Below are 27148 nucleotides of genomic sequence, written 5' to 3'. Positions count from 1 at the left end.
AGCCGAGGGCGGACGCGGCGGCTCCGCGGCTGCGCAGGCTGCGGGCGGGCGGGCGAGCGCGTGCGGGCGCGTGCGGACGGCGGTAGCGGCGCAGTCCCGGCCCCGCTGCGGCCCGGGTGGCCAGGCTGCGGGATCGGAGCGCAGCGATGGCGCTGCCGCCGCCGCCGCCGCCGCCGCTGCGCCCGCGGCCCTGGGCGCCTCTGCTCTTGCTGTTGCTCGCCGGGCCTGCCGCCTGTGTCGCCAGCCCCGCGGACGACGGCGCGGGGCCTGGGGGCCGGGGACCCCGGGGACGTGCGCGGGGCGACGCGGGCGCAGACGAGGCGGCGCCGCGCCACGACTCCTCCTACGGTACCTTCGCCGGCGAGTTCTACGACCTGCGTTACCTGTCCGAGGAGGGTGAGGCTGCGGGTGGGGGTGGTGAAGGGCTGCGGGGGTGGGGGGGAGGGGGGGCGAGACCCAGGCTTGGCGTTCCGGCAAGACTGGGGTCCTTGGGCGCTGCAGAGGCGAGGATGGGGAGCGCACCGCCTGGGGGAAGAAGGGTCCGTGGAGCTATTTGCGCCTCCCCCTGCCATTGCTTGACCGGTCACCTAAGTCCTGCCATCCCGTGGGCAGGTGGTGCCGCGCGGGGCTCCTCCGTTTCCCAGCATCTCCTCCCCACCCCACTGCCTGCAAGAGAAGGCCGCCATCTGGCCGAGTGTGTGAGATTCCTGCTGGCTGTTGCCCTAATCCACACCACACTGACCAGAGTGTTCAGGGGACCAGTTGGTGCGATGCGACCTCCGAGAGCTTTACCACAACTTAGAGATGCTGGCTTCTCTCCTTTCTGTATTGGAGAGAATGCCTCTCTCTCCAACATTAGCATTCTATCCCCAGGTACTAGCCCTGCACCGGAGCGCGGCTCATCTTCCTTCCCATTCCCACCCCTTGGCTCTCCTGCCATCATACCTCTGTGAGCTACCTTTTCTGGGGTCTGCTGGGACCTGGGTGGGTTAGGATGGGGGTGAGGGGATGTTGGCAGAGCTGTTTCTGTGAGCACAAAAGTTAAGCTGATTTGTTCAGAAGGAACGGAAACTGGTCTCTTGCTCATGCAACTTTAAAAGGGGTCATTTTTATTTTCTTCTGCTAAGAGTGCTATGTCAAAGAATCAGGTTGGGGGTAGAAATCTGTGTCCCCAGTAACCAACTGTATGAGACTGGATTTTTTTTTTTTTTGCTTATGATTAGGTTCCACTACAGAAAACACACGTTACTAAATAACATACGAGCATTGTGCTCATATGAAGAAAGCTAGAAGTAAGAATTTCAGAGCAGATGTGGTGGTTATAGTATTCCGAGACCCTGGGTCCTCCCATTCCCTTCGCAGTTCTTCATGGCCCGAGAAGACTGCGTGAACGTTAGCCATTAGATCCACAATTCAGGTAGCAGGGAAGAGGAAACAGGAAGAAAACTGTTAGTTTTATGATTACCCAGGAGTCCCAGGAAACAACTCTGCTTGCATTTCATTGGCCAGAATTTAGTTTTGTAGTCACATGTAAGTTCGAAAGAGGTGGGAAAGATAGCCTGTTAGCCAGGAAGCAATGTGCGTAGTTCAAAAACTGGAATCAATGTACGAAGTAAGATAGGACTTTATTTGTTGAGTGGAAGCTAACTGCTGAACTAGATGGCCCAACATACAAAACTTAAGCCAGGCACTTAATTTTTCTCTCACTTAAGAGGGACTGATGTGGTCTGATGGGGCAGCTTAATTCCACAAGGTCATTCAAGGACTCTGCTTTCTTCCATCTTATTGTGACCAATCGCTAAAGTTTCATCTTCAATTGCATGATGGAAGTTGAGTTACTTTAATGACCTTGTTGTTCAAGCTTGAGGGAAGAGGAAATAGATGATTGTTGAGGCAAGAAATTACCTTTTAGATTAGCTGGACAGAGATCATGACTGCTCACATTCCATTTGCAAGAACAGAATTGCGTGATTTAGCTGCAAGGGAGGCTGGCACATATAAATTTCTAGCTAGGCACCCATGTGGACAGGGAGAAGTTGGGAATGAGTACTGGGGCGACGATGAGACTAGAAATAGAAGCAGAAGCCATCATTCTGGACAAGAATAAGTATTCCAAATCCCATCTTCAGATTGACGGAAAGAAGTCCCAGGAGAGTTTATCTTCTGATTGGGAACATAGATTTAAGAACATACACTAGGAACAAGGTCTTATTCTACATTCCAGTTTGACAATGCAGAGAGGGCATAGTGCTGATCGTATGGTTCAGACAGTCTGAGGGTCACAGACATCCAAGTGGGCTGTTACCCTCAAGGAAGGTTTGTAGTGCCCAATATGGAAGACTGGTGAAAGGAAGAGAGAGGGCATTTCAGGTGTGCTGACTGCACAAAAGCAGCAATGTGTGCACATAAGCCCTTGTTTGGCTGACTGCCCCTTTATAATCTATTTGCACATACAGCCAGACTAAGCTTCCTGGGCCTGGCTCTAACCTGGTTGCTAGTGCACCTAAAAAATCTGTGTTGGTTCCAGCCTATCCTTGGGTTAAGGCGTCAACCTCCTTTATCTGGAATGTTCTCCCTGGTTCATCTTCCTTTTATAACCATCTCTCACTCCTCCCCTCCACTGTGAGCTCGAACTGCCTGTGTTCCTCCTGCTCGTTAGCAGCTTTGCTTCTGGTTCAGAGACAGCTCCAGCTACCAGCTGGTGGTTGCTGTGGGGGTGTTTGTAGGTGGGCCTCTCAGGAGCACTACGTCTGTTAGCTCATCTTGGACCTCGGCTTTAGTCCTATGAGTTCTGAATAGAGACTTTATACATATAATACATCAGGTTTATCTCTGTATGAAATTAGCCCAATAATGGGAACTAATTTTTAAGAGGGGCTTGCTATGCCAGGACTTACCCAGTACCTGGTCCAATCCATATTATATATGTAATCATTACAACAACCTTCTTTAGGAAGTAGGAAATCAACCCAAACAAAACCTAAATGCCTTAGCTACAGCCACATGCTGGAAAGTAGTAGGGAACTGTGTGGATTTGCTGGCTAACTTTGTGGATAACGTCAGGCAAGGTGTCCAGCCTCTATGGAGAGGAGGATCCCTGTGGACATGTGTTGAGAGATGCAGTTGTATAAGCAGAGCTGTTTTTATAAGTGAACTTGAAAAGACAGGTTTGGACTTGATAAGCAGACAGCTGGACCACCGCAGGTTCCAAGGCAATGGGGTGTCACAGTGAATCTGTGCTAAGCAGACATTCACGTGGGGCAGAGCTATGGACGGTATAACGTGTCATCACATCTTTCTGTCCTGACTCAACGCTGCTAAGTAGAAGCAGTTATTCAGCAGTCTACAAAAGAGGGCTGAGCACAGCAGCTCGCACAGTGGAACAGAACAGCGTGACCAGACTATTTCTGGTTGAAATTTCAAGGAATCAAGTACTAAATTAATACCTGAAGGCTACGATCCAAGGAATTAATTAGAAGCAATAAATAGCAAGTGAGAAGCTGTTACCCACCCCATGGAGTATGTCGAAACAGGCTCAAGGGATTGCAAAATCAGAGCAGGTAGCTTCTATGAATTAGACAATAATGGAACCACAAAGCTGTACTGAGGACCTGCAAAATCAATCAAGAAAATAAAGTACTTGTGTTAGAAAAATATCTGAAGGGAAGAGAGACCAGTGGGATGTGAGAGGAGAACAATAAATACTTCCAATTATTCTTTAAAGCAGAACGGTTATTGAAAGAGTTTATGGAGTGTATGAGAGAAGAAAGAAGCCTTCACAAAGTTGGAAAGCCTACAGAAATCATGTCATCTCAAGCCAATATTATTTCATCTCAATATAGGTTTTTATTTTAAAGGGGGTAAGGGAGAGAGCATCAAAGTAGAAACTGGAGCGAAAGCAATAAACCAAAAGCAATAATAGTAACAATAGTAATAATAATTGGGAGATTGGACAGATGGGCATGGCTAACGGCGGTGCTCATCATGTCTGGGTGGTTCAACATAGCTCAAGAAGAAGGAAGACAAGCAGGTGGGGGTGGGAGGGTGGAACTGCATGGTAGAGGTGGGGGAGAGGCCTTTCCGTAGTGGGGTAACACCACCAGATTCTGTTTGAGGAAGTGGCTCCCAGAGGGAAGTGGGGCTACCAGATAGAAGTTGGTCCGATCGTAGAAGGTGACTGAGGTCGGAAGAAAAGGATGTGATGTGGGTGTGCCAGGGTGGAGAGAGGGAGAAATGTAGGACAGAGGTTTCCTGGTGGGAGACGAGGTGGGGAGTGGGACTTTATGCTAAGAAAATGTCGGGCAGGATCGTTTGAGAGGGAGAGGAGCATCGCAGTGGACACAGGCATTGATCAGCTGGTGAACTCTGTGGGTATGCACCCCGCGAGGCAGTTGTCTACTGGGCTTACATGCTGCTTTAAGAAGACATGGTGAGCACTGGGAAGTGAGGAAAAGAAAAAAGAGAATATAGCAGGAATCACCTGATAAACCCGCCACCGCCCCTTGGGGTAGGGGAGCAAAGGATTATCCTAATCTGGAACCCCCCCTGCAGCGGCCCCTCGCAGCCAAGAAGCAAGAGCTTAAAAACTGTCACATAGCAAACTAGGGAGAGTCAGGGCCGCGCTTTTGCCATTGACCAAAATCTAAAAGCATACATCCAAACGCTCCGCCATCAGGCTGGTTTCAACTCATAGCAGTCCTGTATCTAGTTACTAAGACTGCAAGTCTGTCCGGAAGCAGACAGCCCATCTTCCTCCCACAGAGAAAGGTTTAAACCTCTGGGCTGAAGGTTGGCCGCCCAACGCCTAGCCCACAGCAGCCCCAGGCTTCCTGGATCTAGATCCGAAGCAGAGGAAATGGGCTCGCCACAGCACACAGCTGTGTGCCAGCCAAGTGTGGGTGGTGCCTCTAAACATCAGGTGACCGTTATGGAACAAAATCAGTCCAGACCCAACCCAAATCCAGCTCTCTGCCCTGGAGTCGCTTCTGACGCACAGCGACCCTGTAGGACAGGGCAGAACTGCCCCGTAGAGTTTGGTTACAGAGGCTATAAATCTTGACGTGAGCAGACTGCCTCATCTTTCTCCCAAACAACAGCTTGTGAGTTTGAACAATTCCTCTTTGGGTTAGCAGCCCAATGCTTAACCCATGTAGTCACCAAGGGCTCTTTAAATCAGTTCAAAGCCTTGCTAATCATAAGCAAAAGCTTTTAAATCAAAATGATGGGAAAAGAAGAACAACAGAATAAATGAAAGGGAAAACAATGGAATGATTGAAATTGGTATATTTAAAGTGTATATTCATTTGCACTGAGGCAGCAAGAGTTCAGTGTAGACGTGTCATCTTCCATGGAGAGAGAGAGAGGCAGGTGCCATTTCCAACTAAGGCCCCTCCTGTGTCCCTCCCTTCCATCTGTCGGTAGAGGCTGGCATTCCAGCAGAGCTTCCAGATTAAGATGGATGAGGCAGAAAGGCCTGGTGATGCACTTGTGAGTGTTTGCCAGGGAAAGGCCTCTGGACCGGGGTTGGCGCAGCACAGGGCAGCAGATCACTTCATCGTGCCTACGGTCACCGTGCATGAACACCAATGCATCTACAGTTGCCCATGTCCATACGCACTGCCATGGAGTCCATGCTGACCATAGCAATGCCCTGTGGCTTCCCCACACCCTGTTCACGGGAGTAGAAAGCCAGTCTGCTTTCTCGGAGCTGCTGATGGTTTCCAACTGCTGACCATTCCGATCACAGTCCAACACGGACCCACTACACTGGGTCCCCCTCCTTATGCTTATAGGTCATGCTTTTTTTATTTGACAATCGTTTATTTTGTGTTTGTTGTCAAGGGCAGAGATTCCAAGAATCATCAGATGTGGATCCTGTGCATATGCATAAGAAGCGAACACTGTAAGAGAAAAATCTGTGTTACAGACTGGATACATAAGATGTTTACCTTGACATTTATACTTTGATGCATTATGGTGGTCAGTAATCTTCAAGATACACAGTAGTTAGTAAGTGTCTTTAAAGTACATAGCGAGATATAAGCATCTTACATTCAGCTTCATGAAACATGGAAGTTCAGATAAATGGACTGCAAAGACCCCATCATCATGTCTGTAAATAAAAAAAACCTTACTATAAATTTGTTTTCTCTTGTAGCGTTCATTTTATATTAAGAGTCTCAGGTGAGCCAGTGGTTTTGGGAAATCACGCTTCCTCTCCCTGCCTCAGGTTCCCTGTCTGCAGAATGTGAAAAGAACACAGACTTTCAGTTCACGTGCAAGGCTGAGAATAGCGATGTGGCTCTTCTTCTTCCCCCAGAGAGAAGGTGACCAGGCTTTACCAAGACCCTTATCAGGGGACATTTCTGGCGTGCAGGCTAGAGGAAGGAGCTCGGGCGAGTCCATGGACACAAGTTCTAGGGTAAAGGCTGGCCCTCTGAGCTTACCAGTGGTGGCACATGAGAAAGCTGAGGCTGGGGGCTTCCGTAAAGTTCACAGCGTGGAAACTCTGTGGGGTGACTACGAGCTCAAATCCACTTGATGGGCAAGTCACTACAGTGCCAACCACCGTACAACGCAAAGGGCCAAGGCTTGAGAAACAAGTTACTTCTTGTTGGGAAAATTGGGGCGGGATTTTCTAACCTTCCTGTCTCTTCACGACCCAGGTTACCCTTTCCCCACGGCTCCTCCCGTGGATCCGTTCGCCAAAATCAAAGTGGAAGACTGCGGGAAAACTAAGGGGTGTTTCAGGTCAGTACAACAGCAAGTTGGATAGCTTTCAGGTTACGAAACTGAGGTCATGTTTCACGGTAGACCTGCAATCGCATGCACAAGCAGAACTCCGAACTCGCCGCCTGCAGTCTAATCGTGGGACTTGTGCCCCCGTTAACTTAAGCAAGCATGAAGCCCATCTCTGAAGGCCTCTAGTTTTCAGTTTACAGGTACTTCACTGTGGCATTCTCTACGCACCGAAACAGTCTTCTCTGGTTCTTCATTTAAGTCTCTTGGAGGCCAAAGACAGTTCACAGATGGCCGGCTAACTCCTGGCGGCACTGCCTTTGCCCTGGGTTCTCCTCGTAGGCTGACTGCGTGAGAAAGGATCAGGTGATACGGAACATGCCAGTCCATCATTCGTGTGGGCCTTTGGGCATGACAGACAATGACAAATGTGTCTGATACTCTTTTTTTTCTTCAAATACATAGTCATGCTTTAAGGATCTTTCTGTGTTAGTAACTGGTCATTGAGCTTAATTATTGTGTCTAGCATAGGGCCTCAGGCATAGTAAGTCCCTATATGATTGCTATTAGTACTCGGATTAGGATTAGCATTCTTTCAAGTCTGAAAATGGGCTGGAGCTTGCCAACAGCCGTGTAGATAGTAGGCATTCCCACCTAGACCGCTTTATATAGAGATCAAGTGCAGCAGATATTTTCCAAGGTCCTTCCTACATGAAACTGTTTGTGAGATCCCAGAAAAGCAAGATAGAGTTTGCTTAGTAGTACTACTACTTAGCATCCTCCCTGATAAATATAGTAGTTATTTTCTACATGTATTTCGAATAAGTGGATGAAGCCATAGGATTTGTGGTTTGCTCTGTCCCACAGGTATGGCAAGCCAGGCTGCAATGCGGAGACCTGCGACTACTTCCTTAGCTACCGCATCATCGGGGCTGACGTGGAATTTGAGCTGAGTGCCGACACAGATGGTTGGGTAGCGGTTGGATTCTCTTCAGACAAGAAAATGGTAAGACGCAAATCACAGCGGAGGCTGGTTTCTCTCCGTGGTTTGGCGTGCTCCTTGAGTTTTGAGATCCCAGGCACGCTGAGATTCCCTATGCTGCTCTGCCGTGTTAAAGGTGAAAAGCCAGGGTTTGGGGCATTTTGGTTTTATTTTGCAAAGCAAATTTGATGAATGGATTCAAACACAATTGATTATTATATTAGGTAAGACTTTATTATCACATGTTTAAAAACTTCATGCTCGTGTCAATTGAAAAGGTAGGGCTGGTTGTCAGAATTGCGGTGTCTTGTGGTATTTGCATGCATCAGCTGTTTTCACAGCTGGGCTGTGGGAAAAGCCCCCACGATGGGTGGACTACAACCAGAATCAAAGTTCACCAAACTCAGAGCCATCGAGTTGAAAGGAGAGGGAAGAACTGGCCCCTGTGGGTCTCAGAAACAATGCAATAACTCTTCCCAGGAGTAGTAAGCCTCTTCTTTCTCCCACAGAGTGACTGGCGGCTTTGAACGGCTGACCTTGGGGTTAGCAGCCCAACACATGACCACTACACCACCAGGACTGCTCTGTGAGGACATAGGAAGCATTTATTTCTTGCACACACATCTGTGGGTTGGAGTCGAGTTTCTTTTGATGCATTCTCCCACCACTCTGGAGTTAGCAGTGAGCAGGGCTTGCTGTGTTCAGGGAAGAGGCGGAAATGCAAGGGCCACGCAAGCGTATTTCAAGCCTTCAGGTCATGCTTGCTAACATGCTGTAACAAAGTGACCCACACAGCCACGCCGGAAGTCAAGGGCCAGCAACGACACTCCCCCTAGCAGGAGAGCATGCCGCATGACTGGTTAATAACATATGTATTGTATATCGTATCTAACACTTACCTGTCAGCTTGTCACACTGCGGAGGCTTGTGTGTTGCTGTGACACTGGAAGCTATAGCACTGGTGGGTCACATACCAGCAGGGTCACCCAGAGTGCACAGCGTTCATCAGGACTTATAGACGACAAAGAAGGAATAGGGTACCCACTTCTGAGGAATTTAGCCTCTGAAACCTTAGGGACGGAATCAAAATGCTGTCAGAATCTGCAGACTTCATGAGGAGAAGCAGAACATTGTCAGAGATGGTGGCAGAAGATAAGCCCCTCTGGTAGGAAGGCACTCAAAATGTGACTGCAGAAGTGTTGCCTTCTCAAAGTGTGGACCATAATGACATAGAGCAGTGGTCCTTAACCTTCCCGATGCCGAGGCCCTTTGATACAGTCCTTCGTGTTGTGGTGACCCTCCCCCCCAATCATACAGTTATTTTTGTTGCTACTTCATAACTGTCATTTTGATACTGTTATGAATCGGGCGACCCCTGTGAAAGGGTCATTCGACCCCCAAAGGGGTCCCGACCCACAGGTTGAGAACTGCTGACCTAGATGGCGTACAGCTTGTGGGAGTAAAGGCTTTGAGACCTTCACTTGCTGGTGAGCACAACTGAAAATGAAAAGAAACAGCTGCAAACGTCAATTAATTTGGAATGTAAGAATATAAATCTAGGAAACTTGGAAGTTATAAAAATATTAAATGGAACTCACAAAGGTTGATATTCTAAGTGTTATTGAGTGGGAATGAATTGATCATTTTGAATTTGAAAAATCATATGGTGTCCTATGCTGGGATTGACAGATTCCAGAGGAGTTGTGTTGCATTCACTATCAAAAAGGACATTTCAAGATCTATATTGAAGTACAATTGTGTCTGTGGGAGGATAATAGCTATCTGCATACAAAGAAACCCAATTTATACAACTCATCAAATCTATCCACCAACCACTAAAGCTAGTGATGTCAAAATGGAGGAATTCTACCAACATCTTCAGTCTGAAGTTGATCAAATATACAATTATGATGCATAATTATTGGCTATTGGAATGCAAAAGTTGGAATATATGGTCTTGGTGATAGAAATGAGGCTGGAGATTACATGACAGAATTTTCCAAGACCGACGACATCGTCATTGCAAATACCTTTTTTTCAATACACGTGGACTTCTCCAGGTGGAATGCAAAAAAAATCAAATTGACTTTATCTGTGGGAAGAGACAGTGGACAAGCTCAATATCATTAGTTAAAACCAGGTCAGGAACTGACTATGGGACAGACCATCAATTGCTCAAAAGTAAGTTCAGGTTGAAGTTGAAGAAATTTCCAATAAGACCATGAATGCCAAATTACAACTTTGAGTCTATCCCATCTAAATTTTGAGAGCATCTTCATAACAGATTTGATGCATTGAACACTAATTACAGAAGACTCGATAAGCTGTGGAATAACATCAGAAACGTCATACATGAAGAAAGCAAAAGGTCATTAAAAAAGCACAGAGGATCAAAGTGGATGACGGAAGAGACTGCAGTGTGCTGGTCAGCACAGCTCAGGAAAATGGAAGGAACGATGAAGTCAAAGATCTGAAAATGTCAAAGACCAGCTCAAGAAGACCAAGTAAAATATTATAACTGAGACATGCAGAGACCTAGATTTAGAAAACCACAAAAGGATGAACATGCTAAGCACATCTAGAACTGAAAGAAATAAAGAAAAAATTCAAACCTCGAGTTGCAGTATTGAAAGATGCTAAGGTCAGCTTATTGAATGATGAAGAAACCATCAGAAGAAGACGGAAAGAATACACAGAACCACTGTACCAAAAAGAACTAGTTGACATTCCACCATCGCAGGAGGTAGCATATGGGTAAGAACGAACAAAGGAACCGAGAGAAGTTCGAGCTGTATTGAAAGCATCAGCCAAAACAAGACTTCAGGGATTGGAGGCAAAGCGATGGCAGCTGCTTGCTGAGAGCGAGGCGGGCTCGAAGCACTTGCTGATGAAGATCAAGGACTGCAGCCTTCAGTGGGATTAGGACTCAATGTAAAGATCAGAATCCTCACCACTGGGCCAATACGTAACATCACGATAAATGGAGACATGCTTGACCTTGTCAAGGATTGTATCTTGCTTGAGTCCACAATCGGTGCTCATGGAAGCTTCAGTCACAAGATGAAAAATGACACATTGCATCGGGCAAATGTGCTACATCTAACCTCTGGAAAGGCGTTGAAAATCAAGGACGTTACTTTGAGGACTCGGGCTCCTGAAGCAAGCCACGGTATTTTCATTTGCCTCATATGCATGTGGAAGCTGGACTTTGAATAAGGAAGACCAAAGAAGAGTCGATGCCTTTGAATTATGGTCCTGGAAAAGAATATTGAAAGTACCGTGGACTGCCCAAAGAACAAATAAATCTGTGTTGGAAGAAGTACAGCCAGAACACTCCTTAGAAGCAAGGATGGCGAGACTGTCGCTCATGAACTTTGGACATGTTGTCTGGAAACAGCAGTCCTTGGGGAAGGACATCAGTCTAGGTGAAGTCGAGGGGCAGCGAACAAAGGAAAACCTCCCAAGATGAATGGACACGGTGGCTGTGACGTTGGGTCAAACACAAGAACAATTGTGAGGACAGCAGAGGATTGAGCAGTGTTTTGTCCTTTGGTACACAGGCTTGCTATGAGTCAAAACCAACATGGCATCCCCTAACAACAACATATATGATATATGATGTGTGTGTACATCTACATGTAGATGTGCAGTATATAGTTAACAGGAGTCTCTAGTGAGTACGGATGCACTTGGCTGCTCCCAGAACAGTTGGTGGCTTGAATCTATTCAGAGATGCTTGGAAAGAAAGGCCTGACAATCAACTTCTAAAAATCCAGCAATTGAAAACCCTGCGGAGCACAGTTCTAATCTGACCCATGTAGGGTCTCCATGAGCCAGAATTAACTCAAGGGCAACTGGGACAGACAACTACTACACAGGCTGTGTGAGCCCCTGAAAATATGACCCTCAGATCATTTTTAAGCCTTAAACCAAAAGAAATAACCATCTAGACATTAGCCCCTTGTCCCATATGTCACAGCCAACTTGTTGGCTGTTGGGAGGCTCATGCACGGGTACAGGAGAGAGGGGAAGATGGCTGAAACCAGGATCACACTAGTGGAACAGATGAGAGTGGCCAGATTTGGACACGGGGTGGACGGTATTTAGTGGCAGCTGGCTATGTGTTGTGAGAGAAAGAGAAAGCAACAGTGACTCCAGCCTTTGGCCTTAGCTAAATGGAGACCCTACCAGTATTCAGTCTAGGAATGCCCTTGTATTCAGTTGTCTTATGTCTTTAACCAGTTGTCTATGGAGCTGATTCCAACTTAAATGGTGATGTAATTAATGAGTATCACAGTAGAACTGTGCTCCCATAGAAGTTTTAATAACTAAAGTTTGGGCAAGTCGACCACCGTCTTTTTCTTTCAAGGCCCCTCTGGGTAGACTTAATCCCCAACTTTTTATTTTAACAGCTGAGTAAGCTGACCATTGATAACCATTGATAAACACCTGTGTGCTTTTAGCTTTCTTTCATTTGGAATAGTTGCTTTGTCTCTTTTTCTTGGTCTTTTATGACCAAAACTGCTTGGATGTGGACAGGCTGGCTTTTTGTTTTGTTTCTGTTTGCTTGTGTTTGTATAATGATCTTCCATTTTAATTTGTCTGATGGTCTCCTGATGCCTGGGTGAGTGGATGTATTTTGGTGAGAATTTGTGATTTTCTCACATCACATCACGAGGCCCCTGATGTCAGTTTGACCTTTCCTTGCCAACCTGGTTACATTTGTTTGGGTCTGGATTCTTTCTTACTAAAGTAATTTCATTGTGGTAAAATCTACACCATGAAAAGTTGCCACTCTGGTGATTGTCCAGTGCTCATCGGGGGCGTGAATTGTTGTGCTTGTGCTACCGTCAACACTGGCCATTTCTAGTCGTTGCGTTGCCCCAACAGACACTCTGTGTCTGGGGAGCTGTCACTCTGTCCTTCCTGCAGCCCCTGGGAACGACTCATCAGCTTTGTCACTGGTACTTCATGTATGTGGCTATGTGTCCTTTTGTGTCTAGCATGTTTAGTACAATGTTTTCAGGTTCATCCATCCTGGTTAAGACTTTTAATAGCCCTTAAAGTAATTTTTTTGGAAAAAAATAATTTGGGGGGATAAAGGAATCCTGATCAAAATGGGAAAAATGAAGAAGAGAACTTCAAATTCTCAGAGAATCCAGCGTTTTGGAAGCCAAAGCCACTTGATGAACTTAATGAAACTGTTGCTTTGAGATCATCTTTAACCTTGAACGAAAGAACCCGGTACATGGGGATTCAACCCTGTCCCATACACCACTGCCAATTTATTTTCCCCAATCTTTGATGTCCCTTTTTACTCTTTTGGTGAAATCTTTTTAACATTTTATTAGGGGCTCATACAACTCTTATCACAATCCATACATATACATACATCAATTGTATAAAGCACATCCGTACATTCTTTGCCCTAATCATTTTCAAAGCATTTGCTCTCCACTTAAGCCCTTTGCATCAGGTCCTCTTTTTTCCCCCTCCCTCCCCGCTCCCCCCTCCCTCATGAGCCCTAGATAATTTATAGATTGTTTTTTTTGTCATATCTTGCCCCATCCAAAGTCTCCCTTCACCCCCTTCTCTGCTGTCCGTCTCCCAGGGAGGAGGTCACATGTAGATCCTTGTAATCGGTTCCCCCTTTCCAACCCACTCACCCTCTACTCTCCTAGCATTGCCCCTCACACCCTTGGTCCTGAAGGTATCATCCACCCTGGATTCCCTGTGCCTCCAGTCCTCATATGTACCAGTGGTACAACCTCTGCCTTATCCAGCCCTGCAAGGTAGAATTCGGCTCATGGTAGTTGGGGGGAGGAAGCATCCAGAATCTGGGGGAAAGCTGTGTTCTTCATCAGTACTACCTCGCACCCTCATTGACCCATCTCCTCTCCTGAACCCCTCTGTGAGGAGATCTCCATTGGCCGACACTTGGGCCTTGGGTCTCCACTCTGCACTTCCCCCTTCATTCAATATGGTATATATATATATATATATATATATATATATATATATATATATATATATATACACACACACACACACACACATATATACATATACACACATATATCTTTTTTTTGCATGATGCCTTATACCTGGTCCCTTTGGCACCTCGTGATCGCACTGGCCGGTGTGCTTCTTCCATGTGGGCTTTTTTGCTTCTGAGCTAGATGGCCGCTTGTTCACCTTCAAGCCTTTAAGACCCCAGACACTATCTCTTTTGATAACCGGGCACCATCAGCTTTCTTGGTGAAATCTTTTGACCCATATAAGTATCCAATTTTTAGGAGTTCTCAGTCATTGTGTTAGTCTAGGTACTTTAGAGAAACAAATCCACAGAAACTCATGTATAAGAGAGAGTTTTATATAAAGCTTAAGTGTACCTCAAGAAAACATCCCAACCCAGTGCTGTCCAAGCCCACAAGTTCAACATTAATCCATTAACCCATATGTCCAACACCAATCCACAAAGTCCTCCTCCATCTCACAAAACAGATGCAATGATGCTGACTGCAGGGGGAAAGCCGATTCAGTGAATGTGTGAGCATCTCAGCACTGGCAGGGGTCTCCACATGGTTGCTCCAGGACCCAGGGCTGCATTGGGCTAGGTCCATGTGGCTTCTCCTCAGGGATGTCTTGCAGGAAGTGAGCCTTGCCGGCTGAAGCAGGAAACTGGCTAAGACAGCTGCGCCCTGGTCCGACCATCAGAAAGCAAGAGACCTGAGAACTAGAAAGGCGAGGCTCACTGAGCCATTTATCCCTCCGTCCTTCAATTAACCCCACAGTGTTTATCAGTCAGGTTGGCACAATAAACTAACTACCTCCGTCATCTAGTTCGTCTTCTGCGTTTGAGTGGACAGGTTAGATTGCTGGTGGGCTCGACCTCAGGTCTTGCTTCGCCACGCTGAGAGAACCCATGCAGCAGAAGCCCTTTTGTAATCCAAATGACATCGTTGAGGGGCAGGAAAGTTTCAGGTATGACAGTCTCCAAAGTGCACTCTATTTCTGGAATGTGTACAAGGCTGCATGGGAGACGGCTTCCAGAATGAACGTGAAAAACCACCTGGAAAGAATACCTGAACAGGAGCACGGAACCCGGAAATGCCCAGAGGCCGAGAGAACCAGCGGCTCTGAATGGGCACGAAGGCATGTGCGCCCCGCACGTGGGGGAGAGGCTCACCTTCCATGTGCACAGCACCCCAGAGTGAGAAGAGAGCATGGGAGCTGCCCGCAGCCGGCTTTTATACCCACTGGCTGGGGAGGGGCGGTTGAGGGTATTGACTGATCTTTTTAAAAAATAATTTCCACTTGTTTATTCCACAAATATTTTTTGACTTTGTGCTATGCTGAAAGGCACTGTGATAAGATTTTAGTCGAAATTGATAAGCAAACATCACAAGGAAGCTTTTACTATCTTGTAGGAGAGTTTGGCAATTAACTATTCATACATAGAGAAAAAATATAGGTGGTTGTTTGTTTTTAAACATTTTATTGAGGGCTCTTACATCTTTTGTAACAATCCATACATCAATTATATCAAGCACATTTTTGAAGTTTATTTTTTGTTTTTAATTTAATCATTTTATTGGGGGCTTGTACAACTTTTATCACCATCCATCCATCCATCCATCCATCCATCCATCCATCCATCCATCCATCCATCCATCCATCCATCCATCCATGTGTCAAGCACATTTGTACATTTGTTGCCTTATTGGCTGAGTTTTTAAGTGCACCTGTGTAATGTCATGTGCCTAGGTTGTGGCCATGGTTAGCCTCACCTGCATCTAGGCGGCCCTACTCTGCGCATACTCAGTTTGGATTTTCTCATAGGTGTCTAATTAGTGTGCCTGATTTCTCTGTAGCCCTCTTATTGTGGCCCTAGGCAGGCATTTGGGGAGACAACCCTCCTTAGCCCCTATTCTAGTCAACCTTTCATTTCTGCTTATGTTTGATGGTGTATTTATGCCATGAATTAGGACTCCTAAGTTAGCCCCATTTTTTCATTGATGGCCTTTAGAGATATAGGCTATACAAGTAAGTCTTTGACCCATCTTAAATTCATTGCGGGTATGTGGTGTGAGATAGAAGTCTTGTGTCATTTTCCTGCAAGGAGATATCCAGAATTTTCAGCATCATTTGTTTAAGAGACTGCTGGCCGGGCTGTACAGACCCAGAAGACTCATACATTGCTGATGGGACTACAAGCAAACGGATGTACCCACTGTGGGAAATGGTATGGGTGGCACTTCCTTTAAAAAGTGCGATAGAAATGCCATCAGATTCTACAATCCCAATACCTGGCCTGTATTTAGAGCAATACGAGCTACATGCACACTCATGTTCATTGCAACAAGGTTCACAATAGCGATACACCGGAGCACTCTCTGTGCTTATTGACAGAGGCGCGGCTAAACAAACAGGGTACAAACTCCCGGTGGAATATCTAGGCAATGCCGCTGCGGAGGGCGTTATGATAAGGAAAATAAGTCAACTGCAAAAGGACAAATATTGTAGGAGACCACAATTTTTGAAACTAAAACTCAAGAACTCGTGTTCACACCGAAAGAAGCAATCTTTGGTGGTTCCCAGGAGTAAGCGAGGAAGGGAGGGGAGACATAGGTTAACTTGGGTGAAAGGGGAACGAGAAACCCAAACCAGATTGGATCAGATGGCCAGCAGGAACTTGAAGATTAGTGATTCTGTGTTCACAGCGGGGGCGGAGGGGGGGCGGGGAGAGGACGGCTGCACAAGCACACCATCAACGCTGTGGACAGACGGAGCAGCTGACCAGGGGGCTTCCAAAATCTCATGGAAAACAGCACAACACGCGAATGGAATTTCCTACCAACTCATAATATTCTCAACACTCACACTAGCAATGTAAATCTTTTTCCCTTGTAAAGGTCATAAATAGCATGCACGTTTCTGAATAAGATTTCTTTCCAGCGGAAAAGTCTGCAAAAGCCAAACCCTTTGACATCTGCTGCTTCGCTGTATGTCGTTTTAGGGTGGGGATGACGTGATGGCCTGTGTCCACGATGACAATGGCCGGGTCCGCATCCAGCACTTCTATAATGTGGGCCAGTGGGCAAAGGAGATTCAGAGAAACCCTGCCAGAGACGAAGAAGGCGTTTTTGAGAACAACCGGGTCACCTGCAGATTTAAACGCCCTGTGAATGTTCCCAGAGATGAAACCATCGTTGATTTGCATCTGAGCTGGTATTACCTGTTTGCCTGGGGGCCAGCCATTCAAGGTAAGCGCACACTGTAGCCTCTGAGTTAAACGCCAAACCACCGCTCTGCTCCTTATGTTCTGGAGTCACGCGGGGTAAGAGCTGGAGAACATGAAAGGACAGAGACCCGGCTCCTGCCTTCCGAAGGCTGTCGTGGGTGTGTGCGGGTGAGTTAGCCCCCTGAAAAGCCAGAGCAGTCCACGAGAGCATGAGGTGCCGCGGCGTGTGGTCAGCAGAGCAGGCCGGCCGTCTGCTCTGTGCGGGTTTGGGCTCTTTCCCCCTCACCACGCTCTCTATCCTCCATACTCTATCCTTGCGCAGTATATTCAGTGCCTTCAGAAAGTTTATCGGGAAATTCCATTTTCCTACAGGCTTCTTGAAGCCCCCTCATAGATATTGTTCTCATTTTATAGAAATTAAGAAACTTGCCCAAGGCTCGGCAACGAATTAGTGGAAGCCCTGAGATTCAGTCTCATGTCTGTCTGACTCCAAAGCCTTATGCTTCAAATAGAAAAACACTCAACAGAGAAGGGCTTTGGAGACGTCTCTGGAGACGACACCCACCAATTCATACGTGCTCCCTTTAAGACCATGTTAGCAGTCACAAGACCACCAAATGGTCCTCATCATTCTGCCCAGGACTTCACAAATAATAACGTACAGATAAATCACCTGGATATTGTTAAAATGAAGATTCAGGCCCAAGATTCTGGATTTCTAACAAGCTCCCAGTTGATGCGGGTCCATTCATCTAACTTTGAGAAGTGAAGCTCCTTATCATTTCCATAAAAAGATCCAAGGATATTATGAGGCCTTGCAGAGATAAAAAAAAATCAAGTTAGCCCTAGTCTCTAACCTTCTGCCTGACTGATCAGCCTAATGACCAAGAAAGGGTGTACAGCTCCACCCAGCCTGCCCACTAGCTGCTGGAGGTTGTGCCTTTACTGAGTGAGTGCTCACCAACTGACCTGTCTCCGTGGGTCTTTTCTCCCAAAGAGTTTCAGCTCATCAGTGTGGAGACGTCACAATAGACCTTTTTATTTTGGCCTGCTTGCCCATTGGGAAAACATTCATGTGTCTCCAAATCAGTGAAGCCATTCCTATTGGCTGATTTCTCAGATTATGAACAGTGGGTCTATAATTATACCTTCCAGTACTTTCCATACCCTGGAAAATTAATATCAGCCAAGAGAAAAGCTCTCGCTCAAAATGAGGGACGTTGAGGTCCAACAATTTATATTTGAATATCCACCTACCCCTTGGTGGCTGTGTTTAGCCTCTTTGCTAAATTCTGAAGTGGAATTTCTTCATATGTAACATGGGTATGATAATCATAATGCCGATCTCATAGGTTATTGTTAGGATTAAATTAAAATGAGAATTTGACATTGCCATGGGACATCTATACTTTTAGACGATCATCTTGAATACCTAACTTAAGCGCCTAATATTCAAAACCCTCCCCACATCTCATCCACTCTGCCTGATAAGCTCGCTTCAGAACTTCTAAACCCCAAACAGGCCTAGTTCTCTCCACGTATTGTAAGCTGTGCTCTCCCTGTTTCTTGACTGCCCTTCCAAAGTTTCCCTCTTCAGAAATCAAGCCCTTCCTTTTTCTGAAGGTCACTGAAACTCTGAGTTACGGCCTGCGGAGGGTAGGAGATGTCGCCCGTAGAAGGTGACCAGTGAGTCCAGGTTAGGTGGGAGAGGTGGACGGGACCTGTTGATGGGAACACTGTCACCGCCCTGAGAAGTTTGACGTGCGCTAGCAGGAGGCAGCGTGGACACTGGAGCAGGGATCTGAGAAGTCAAGAGTCACTGTGAACAACTAATTAGTAAATATGTAAATAACGAACCGTCGCAGCTCTTTAGGGAAATACAGGATTATGTTTCTGCAAGCCTTTGGTCACAACATTTGTCAACCAATCGACACATAATCCCGTTCCATTTGTGGTTTTGTTTAAGAGCCCCCTATTTAAAACAGATCGTTGACTCATTAGCATTGAAGTCAGCCCGCATCACTGTCACTTTCACACTTATTTTTTCCACTTAGGAACAATACAACACTTCAGCACTTGAGGGGTTTTCAAAGCAGCAGAATCGCCCCGAAAAGGCAGGAAAGCATGAAAACTATAGCTCTCTGCAGACTGTGGAAAAGCCCAGTTAAAGGGCTGAAGCTAGAAGGCAGTGCTGCCCCTTTTTTTGCCCTCAGCTGGAAATGTGTGTGTCGGGCGAGCCCCACATTTTGCCACACTGTACGCGCCTACATAGGATTTTGTGTCTGTTCTGCAAAAAGTGTTGATTTGGGGGTGTCAAATCTTAGTGAATAGACACATTCACAAATGCAGAATTTACTGTACTCTAGAATAGCCGGACTCTGAACCCCATGCCAAGGAGACCTTTGCCCAGAACTCATATTACAAATAGATTATTCAGAGGGGTTGGGTACTTCTAATCAACCACAATTTTCTTGCGTATTTATTTCTTACCCATAGCCTTTCCTTCTTTCTGCTTCTAACCAGGCCAAAAAAAGTTGAGAACCTTAATCCTCTGATTTTCCGCACCAGACACACAACTGGTCACATAGCACAAGCTACCTCTTCGTGTATGTTTTGCTGATAAAGGACAGGGTTTCCATCTATAAAAAAGATATTTTTTGTTTTCAGGAGCTGTCGCAGTCATCACACAGAAAGATGCATTTCAAGGGGGGAAAGCAGTAGCTCTTGCTATGTGAAATAAAAATACAGTTTTTACGTTTGGTGATAGGGAGACAAAATTGATTAGATGTATTCAAAGCAGGTGGTCGTACAATATGACACAGCCAATTGACGACTCGGGTGCTGGTGAGAAATCATTTGTAGGGGGGGAGTGAAGATTAATGAGAACCATTTCTTAAAATAGAACTTGGCTAATTTTTCTTTTATCACTATACACTGCATTTACAGAGGGTTCGGCTAATAATTCACCCACCTGATTCCAGATCTTTATAGTTGCCGCTTCTGCACTTGGCATTGAAGACACTTGCGTGTCTGCGGCTTGCATAGATCATTTTTAATCCTGTGCCTTTTCCTGATTGCTCCCTCCCCCTTTCTCTCATTCTCAAAGGCTCCATCACCCGCCATGACATCGACTCACCACCAGCCTCAGAGCGCGTCGTCAGTATTTACAAGTACGAGGACATTTTTATGCCATCGGCTGCTTATCAGACCTTCTCCTCTCCATTTTGCCTGCTCCTCATTGTCGCTCTGACCTTCTACTTACTGATGGGAACCCCTTAACCGCAGCTGCCCAGCCACCTGCTTCGATGGATTGGAAAGTCTTTAGTAGAAATCTATTTTTAAAGAAAATTCAGTATACTTTTAGCTCCTAGGTTTGTTTGTTTTTTTAATCAAGACTCGTTTGATTTCAACTCTTTTTGACCGACAGTGCAAACGTCTCCAACTAGTCAAAGAGAGTTGTTTCAGAATGACCCCGTTCTTTGGGCAAGGCCTTCCAATGTTTCCTGCCGCTACTGATGACGCTTTCTCTCGGACATCACAGCATCTCTGAGTAGCTGGAAGAGGGTTCGTCTTGGCCTGGGATGGAACTTGAGGCCCAGGAAGTCCACCTTGCTGAGTCCCACATGTCATGGCTACATGGTCGAACACCGTGTGACAAGGTAGAGAAAGGGCTATGCATACAAATCACACTCGGAGCACCCTTGCCCTTTCTACTACCGCACAGCACAACGAGTAACTGAGTGTACAGGGAGAAGGTCGGGGGATGTCCCGAGTGTACAGCCAGCCTTTTCAGCAGAAGAACTTTCAAGTTTCCAGGAAGCAGAAGACTTCTGGCTGTTTGCACCACAGATGGCAAAAGGGGTGATTACCGTGATAGGAAAGTGATTCCTACTCGTCTGACGTCTCTTCTCAGTGATTAGCTATGGGAAAGCAATATTGCTGAAATTTAGAAAGGTCTTTAGAAGTGGGCCTGTGAGTGTCCCTGAAGATGTACAACTATGTCCATCGTGGAAAACACGGGACTTCTTAGCAGTCAGAATTGGCACGCTTCCACTGCTGTATTTTATAAACCAAGGTTTCCCCTGGGATTAGGGTTAATTCGGTTGTCAAAGTCAAAAATACCTTTTAATTTTGGGTAAATATGTATTATAAAAGATAAATCATCTGGATAAACATAAGGTATTTTAATAATAAATCCATATTCACAGAAAAGGTAGAGCGTTAGAGCAGACACTTTTTTTTAAAGATGTTCTTTGTTCAGTTTTGTTTGTGTCATTGAAAGCTAGGAAGGTGCCTGGTAAAATGAATTCCCCCACGGTAGTGGTTACCCTTTCGGCTGCAATCCAAAAGTTAGGCAGCTTGAAACTGCCAACCACTCCTTGGGAGAAAGATGGGGCTTTCTACTCTTGTGAACAGTCTCGGAATCTCACAGGGGCAGTTCTACCCTGCACTACAGGGCCCCTATCAGACCGTATCGACTCAATGGCAGTGAGTGAGTACGTGATTGCTTCAAAATGTTTAGACTTGAAAACTAGACTAATATCATTTCTAATGCCTTGATTTTCTTAATGTATTTCCTTCTTAATTTATTTTTATTTTTTGACCCATTTTATGGGAGGTTATTACAGCTCTTATAACATGCCATACATCAGTTGTATCAGGCATATTTGTACATATGTTGCCATCATCATTTTCTAAACATGTTCTATTTGAGCCCTTGTATCAACTCCTTTTTTTCCCTCCCTCCCCCCTCCCACCCTCATGACCCCTTGATAAATTATAAATTATTATTGTTTTCTTATCCTACACTGACTGCTATCTCCCTTCACCTAAACACATTTCTGTTGTTTATCCCTTGCAGGGGGAGCGGATTATGCCTTGATCCTTGCAATTGGTTACCCCTTCCTCCCCTTCTTCCCTCACCTTCACTTTTAAAACAAAATGTTCTTTTGTTCCAAATGTCTTTGCTAACAGCCCACTTGAGGGGAAGAAGTCTGTGCGTGTGGTTATGCTGTGCAGTCTCCATTGTACGTGATAGAGCCTTAGCTACTGACTTGCCCAACCCATACCCCACACCTGGACTCCCTCCCACCTGTTATTTCAAAGCTGACTCCGACGTTTAGTTTTTGGGATGAAGTAGCATTGGAGACTCCGATTTCTAATGCCTCTCTCAGAATTCACTCCAGGAGTGAGACTGCCAATGGGGAGAACTTGCAAATTCTTCTGGAACGGAGCAAAACTAAGGAAGACACGAGACATAGCTAGCTTCCTCAGCATTTTCTTAGAACATAGGACAAAGAGTCCTTATTGCAGATGGGGAGCCATCAGATGGCATCGAGTGAGTGATGGATTCAAACTCATATCCTCTGGTTCCTATCCATGGCTCCACCTGATGACTGCTGCTTCCTCCCCAATTTGTTGAGTCGGGTGGATACTGAGTGTGCAGGAATTCGCTTTGTAAATAAAAAGGCAGATATTTTTTATATTTTACTCTTAGGTGTATACTATTTCAGCTATAAGTAGGTTAAAACAAAAAGAGCCTCCTAGCTAATCTCTAAAGCAGACAGGGGAAGAGTGCATGGATGGTTTTCCCTTTGGCTTACTTTGAACTCACTAAGCTAATGATTTCAACGAATTGTTTTTTGAATGCTGGTTGATTTTGCATCTATGTGCTCAGAAGTTCCAGTGACTCTTCACGGCCACTAAGGTGACAGGCATGGCGTGCGGCTCACTTCCAATAGTATCTCTTGCTGTGTCCCAGTGAGACTGAACTGTTCTCAGTTCGCAGGTACACTCTATCTCACCTTTCATGGGCGTTCTTTTGTCTCCAAACATTCTTTACCTCCTGGTATTTGAAGAACTCTTACTCACCTTCATTCCCCAGCTTCCTACAATCCCGTGCACTGGGTAGGTTTAGGCTTTCGTTCTTTCTCTCTCTCTTTCTTTCGATTCTGACTCATGGCAAGCCCATCTGTGTCAGAGTAGAACTGTGATCTTCAGTGGCAATCACCAGCCCTTTCTTCTAAGGTACTTTCAGGTGAACCTGAAGCACCAACACCTTTCAGTCAATAGCAAATGGGTCAACAGCTGTACCACCCAGGGACTTCCGTGCTCATCATACCAACTTTAATGGCCTGGCGGTCATCCCTGACTCCTAGGGCTAAGAACCGTTTCTTCCTCCTCATCATTGTAGCCAATGCTAACATGTCGTAGGTACTCAGCTAACGTTTGTTGAATGGGTAAATCTTGCAACTAGATTTTATGGCAAGTTTCTTTGAGTCAGAAGGCTTGTATTTCACATACATTTCCAGACTGACCACTTGTATAATCTTCCACCTGCCGTCAAAATAAACCATCTCTCTAGCAAGCGCTGAACGTTTCCTTTTGAAATATAAGCAGGAAGATCATGAGTAGTAAAGCTGTTTGCCTTATATTAAACATTAACGGTGATTTCCAAGAACAATCATTGTTCAGAAAGAAGCGTTCACAGAGCAAGGATCCTCACCAACATTTGGCCATGGTCTCAGAGCACCATTCCTTTACAGGCACGCCGAAGGTGAAACTGCGGACCTCCATTTCATTTATCCCTACCTGATCTAAGAACCAACTTCTGCTTTTTAATCTCCGTCTCTAGCTTTAAATGCAGTGCTTACAAGAGGATGGCCCGTGTGTGTGTGTGTGTGCGCGCGAATGCTCAAACAGAACATTAATGATACCAGCTAAAGTGCATCACGTGCTGTTGTAAGCATTTTACATGGATCGGTTCATTTCATTCTTACTACAGCCATAGGAAGACGATTTTGTAATTAATCCGCTTTCACAGATGAAGACACGACAGCTAAACATTTGATACAAATTACCGAAGCTGGCAGAGACTTTTCGAGACCATTTAATTCAATGTACTTATTTTCCAAAAGGAGATGATTCTCCTAGACATATCTGCCCTCAGATGGGTTCATTAAAACTTTTAGATGGAACCAAACTGCCCATATTCAAATTAGCGAGGTGTTTCCCCACAACTTTTTAGTAATTTGCCATGGGTTGGGGTATTTTTTTATGTTTAGATAGAAAGTGGTAATTTCCACTTTTCATTATCTTTCAGCACTGCTTAAAAATATTTTATCAAACAGTGCTTTTATCAGATTTTTAAGCAATATGCAGTTTGGACAGGACTCAGAGAATGCATTTGTCTCCTTTGCTTCAAACCCAGGTTTTCTGAGTTGGAGCCAAATGAAAGTTTATTACTCCAAGAGTGGTGCTGTTGAGTAAGTATTGAATTGCAACCATGTGGTCAGCAGTTCAAACTCAGCAGCATGTCCTAAGAGGAACGATGAGGCTGTCTGTTACCATAAAGGTTTACAGTATTGGAAGCCTGAGAAAGGATTTCTATCACTTGGAATCGACTCAATAGTAGTGGATTTTGGTAGTTTTCAAAGGTGAATCTGTATACACAATTCTAAAATCATATTTCATTATTTTACATTGGCTTTTGTCATTGAGGAAATCAGTAAGTTTGGACAATGTAGGCATGGCAGTCTGTCCCAATTGGTTTTTATTGTTATTTCTGTGATTGTGTTTACTGTCCCTATTTAGGATATTGTGCTGCAGAGATATTATTGTGGGAGAGGGTCATTCTTGGCTCTAGGCCTGGAGTCAGCAAACTCTTTGTGTAAAGGGCCAAGTAGTAAATATTTTAGGCTTTGTGTTTCTGTCTCAGCTAATCAACCCTGCTTGTAGGCACTATGTGTGAATGAATAGGCATGGCTCTGTTCCAATAAAACTTTATTGACACTCAGTTTTGAATTTCATATAATTTTTATATTCTTTTACTTTTTTTAACCATTCAAAAATGTGAAAGTAAAGTAATATTGAGTTCCAAGACCATATAAAAAGATGCAGTGGACCCATGGACCACAGTTTGTACCCCCTCTCCTCATTTCGAGGCTGAAACCTCCAAATTCATTGCCGTGGAATAGAACTGCCCCCGAAGGCTTCTGAGACTCAGTTTTGATGAGAGCAGAAAGCTTCCTCTCTCTCTCTCAAAGAACAGCTGGGAGTTTCAAACTGTTGGCCTTCCCATAATCAGTTGTAAAACCTATTACCAGCAGGTTAGTGTTGACGAAGTAGAAAAATATCAAAGTGAGCGGATGCTTTGTTTTTAAGATAAATTGTAGTTGGTTTACTGCCATCTTCGTGCTGGGATTCCCATGTACGATCTTCTAATGTATTTTCTGGAGTTGATGAGAACGCCGTGGGGAGACAATCATGCCGGGTTCACCGCCACTTCCTTCGTCTGAGCTGTGGACATAGCGATTCTTCTGTGGAACTGCTCTTGTGGGGTGATGACAATGTCCTGGAGAATGACTGTTTTCAAAGGTTTTATCAAAATCTGTACATGTGCCGAGTATTTTATGCATGGGACTATGGCATTGACCTTGTGTGGGGGGTAAAAATCTGCGAACCACTGCACCAGGCCAAATGCTGAGATGTATACCTGGTGTTACATACTCTTGTTTTCAAAACAGGATGAACTATTTTTAGGGAATGATCTGGTTATCCTCAGTGTGTTTATACATTCAGATAATTTATACAGTGTGTGTGTGTGATTATAAATGCCTATACCTGTACTACATGTGTGTATATGTATGTACACACACATGCACACACACTATCTTTTGAAGGATTTTGCCAGGGTGTTTTCTGATCTCTCCAATACCTTAAAATTCAAGAGATGAAACATGATTCATATTCAGACAAAGCTGCCATTGGAGTTAAAGGAATTTAGTTCACAGAAGAGTCTCTTGGATCCTTTATTCTTGTTTTCTCCATTTAACATATGAATTGGTAGAATGTATAATGAAATATCGTTGAATTTGGCTTCTCTATACCACTAGTTAAGAAATCCAGACTAGCGTTCGCTAAGAAATCGGCATGTTGCTGCAACCTCTACTGTTTAATTAGATTCCTTATTCCTATATCAATTATTTCAAGTTCTTAGATTTTATATTTAGTGTAGGTGACTCTTGAGTACATGCCCCCCCCTAAAAATAATAGCTATGCTTACGTTACATAACATGACTGGGGATTGAAAAATCAAGTGAATCATCGAGTTATTTGGGAATTTTGATTTTCTTACAATGCCCTGCTGCGTGGTTGCTATCTGCAGTGCTGTCAGGCAGAGAGCCACTCCAGTGGATCCTTCGGGAAAGGAAGCAATGCTGGAGGGTGACGGGGTGCTGCCGGAGTTGTGGCCTTCACCCAGGTCACGAAACAGTTTCCATTGGTTTCGTCACCAACAATACTCTGGCCACCTGGATAAGTGACCGCAGCTTCTCCACATGCCTTATTCCCGCACATACACTGATCATGCTAGAGCAGTCTGGCTCCAGGAGTACTAACGTACTTTTCAGAGACTCGACAAAATACTATTTTGTAAAAACGATGCCTTTAAACAGACATTGATGGGTTGTGTTTCTTTTATAACAATTGTGCATCTAAAGTTTAATTGTGATGGATTTTGAGATTTATGTATATTTATAAGCCTGTCCCATGTAAGTTTTTATTCTTAAGATGTGTGGTACATTACTAATAAAACCACGTATTTCTATTTCTGTAAAGTAATAGTAGCAATATTCCTAGATGCTGCCTAAAGGATTGTTCTATCCATTTGCCATTATAAATACTTTTATCTTTACAGGATTATGTGATAGCCAGAATACATGAACTAGATCGAAACTTTCATGTATACATTCTCAACATGGTGTGACATTCTTCCTGTTGGTTGATGTAATTAAAGTTAGTTTATAATTCCTTATGGCTTTGCACTGGTACACTTTTCGACTTCAGTTTCCTTATTTTAAATCCTTGATCTTCCATAACTTCTTCCTAATTGAGATGCTGTATTGTTGAGATTACACACAGCAGAAGGTACCCCAACACTTTCTATGTGTCAATGTCACTGACATGGCTTACAGTCTTCTCGTTATGCACCATACTTGCCCTCCTTTCCGGGGGGTTTTCGTCTCCATTAACTGTTCCCTAAATTCCCGATCTAATCTTTAACGAGTCCCTAATCTCTGATCTCATCCTGTCCTCCTGATCCCACAGAGGTAAATCTTCAGAGAGTACAGTGCTGAGGGCCGGCAGGGCAGGTACTCTTCACTCATGACATGAAATAATTGTTT

General features: G+C 44.9%; 1 protein-coding gene across 1 annotated transcript; it reads left to right on the top strand.

Annotated features, from left to right (window-relative positions):
- The first annotated feature begins 101 nt into the window (after positions 1–101).
- Positions 102–26699, top strand: FRRS1L (ferric chelate reductase 1 like). Its single transcript, XM_075560289.1, has 5 exons — positions 102–396; positions 6666–6750; positions 7606–7744; positions 16740–16986; positions 20071–26699. The coding sequence occupies exons 1-5, from the start codon at positions 147–149 to the stop codon at positions 20241–20243; spliced, it is 894 nt and encodes a 297-aa protein (XP_075416404.1). The 5' UTR covers positions 102–146; the 3' UTR covers positions 20244–26699.
- Positions 26700–27148: the final 449 nt, after the last annotated feature.

This window comes from Tenrec ecaudatus, chromosome 10 (genome assembly GCF_050624435.1).
Source record: "Tenrec ecaudatus isolate mTenEca1 chromosome 10, mTenEca1.hap1, whole genome shotgun sequence".
Lineage (NCBI taxonomy): Eukaryota > Metazoa > Chordata > Mammalia > Afrosoricida > Tenrecidae > Tenrec > Tenrec ecaudatus.
Note: the sequence above shows the minus strand (reverse complement) of the source record. Positions and strands in the feature narration are given on the sequence as shown.

Bases quoted from the DNA above. Each gene is read 5' to 3' on its own strand.
- FRRS1L (XM_075560289.1), top strand. From the start codon at position 147: ATGGCGCTGCCGCCGCCGCCGCCGCCGCCGCTGCGCCCGCGGCCCTGG. The intron at 7,745-16,739 runs GTAAGACGCAAA...ATGTCGTTTTAG, and splicing joins TCTCTTCAGACAAGAAAATG to GGTGGGGATGACGTGATGGC. The intron at 16,987-20,070 runs GTAAGCGCACAC...TCATTCTCAAAG, and splicing joins CTGGGGGCCAGCCATTCAAG to GCTCCATCACCCGCCATGAC.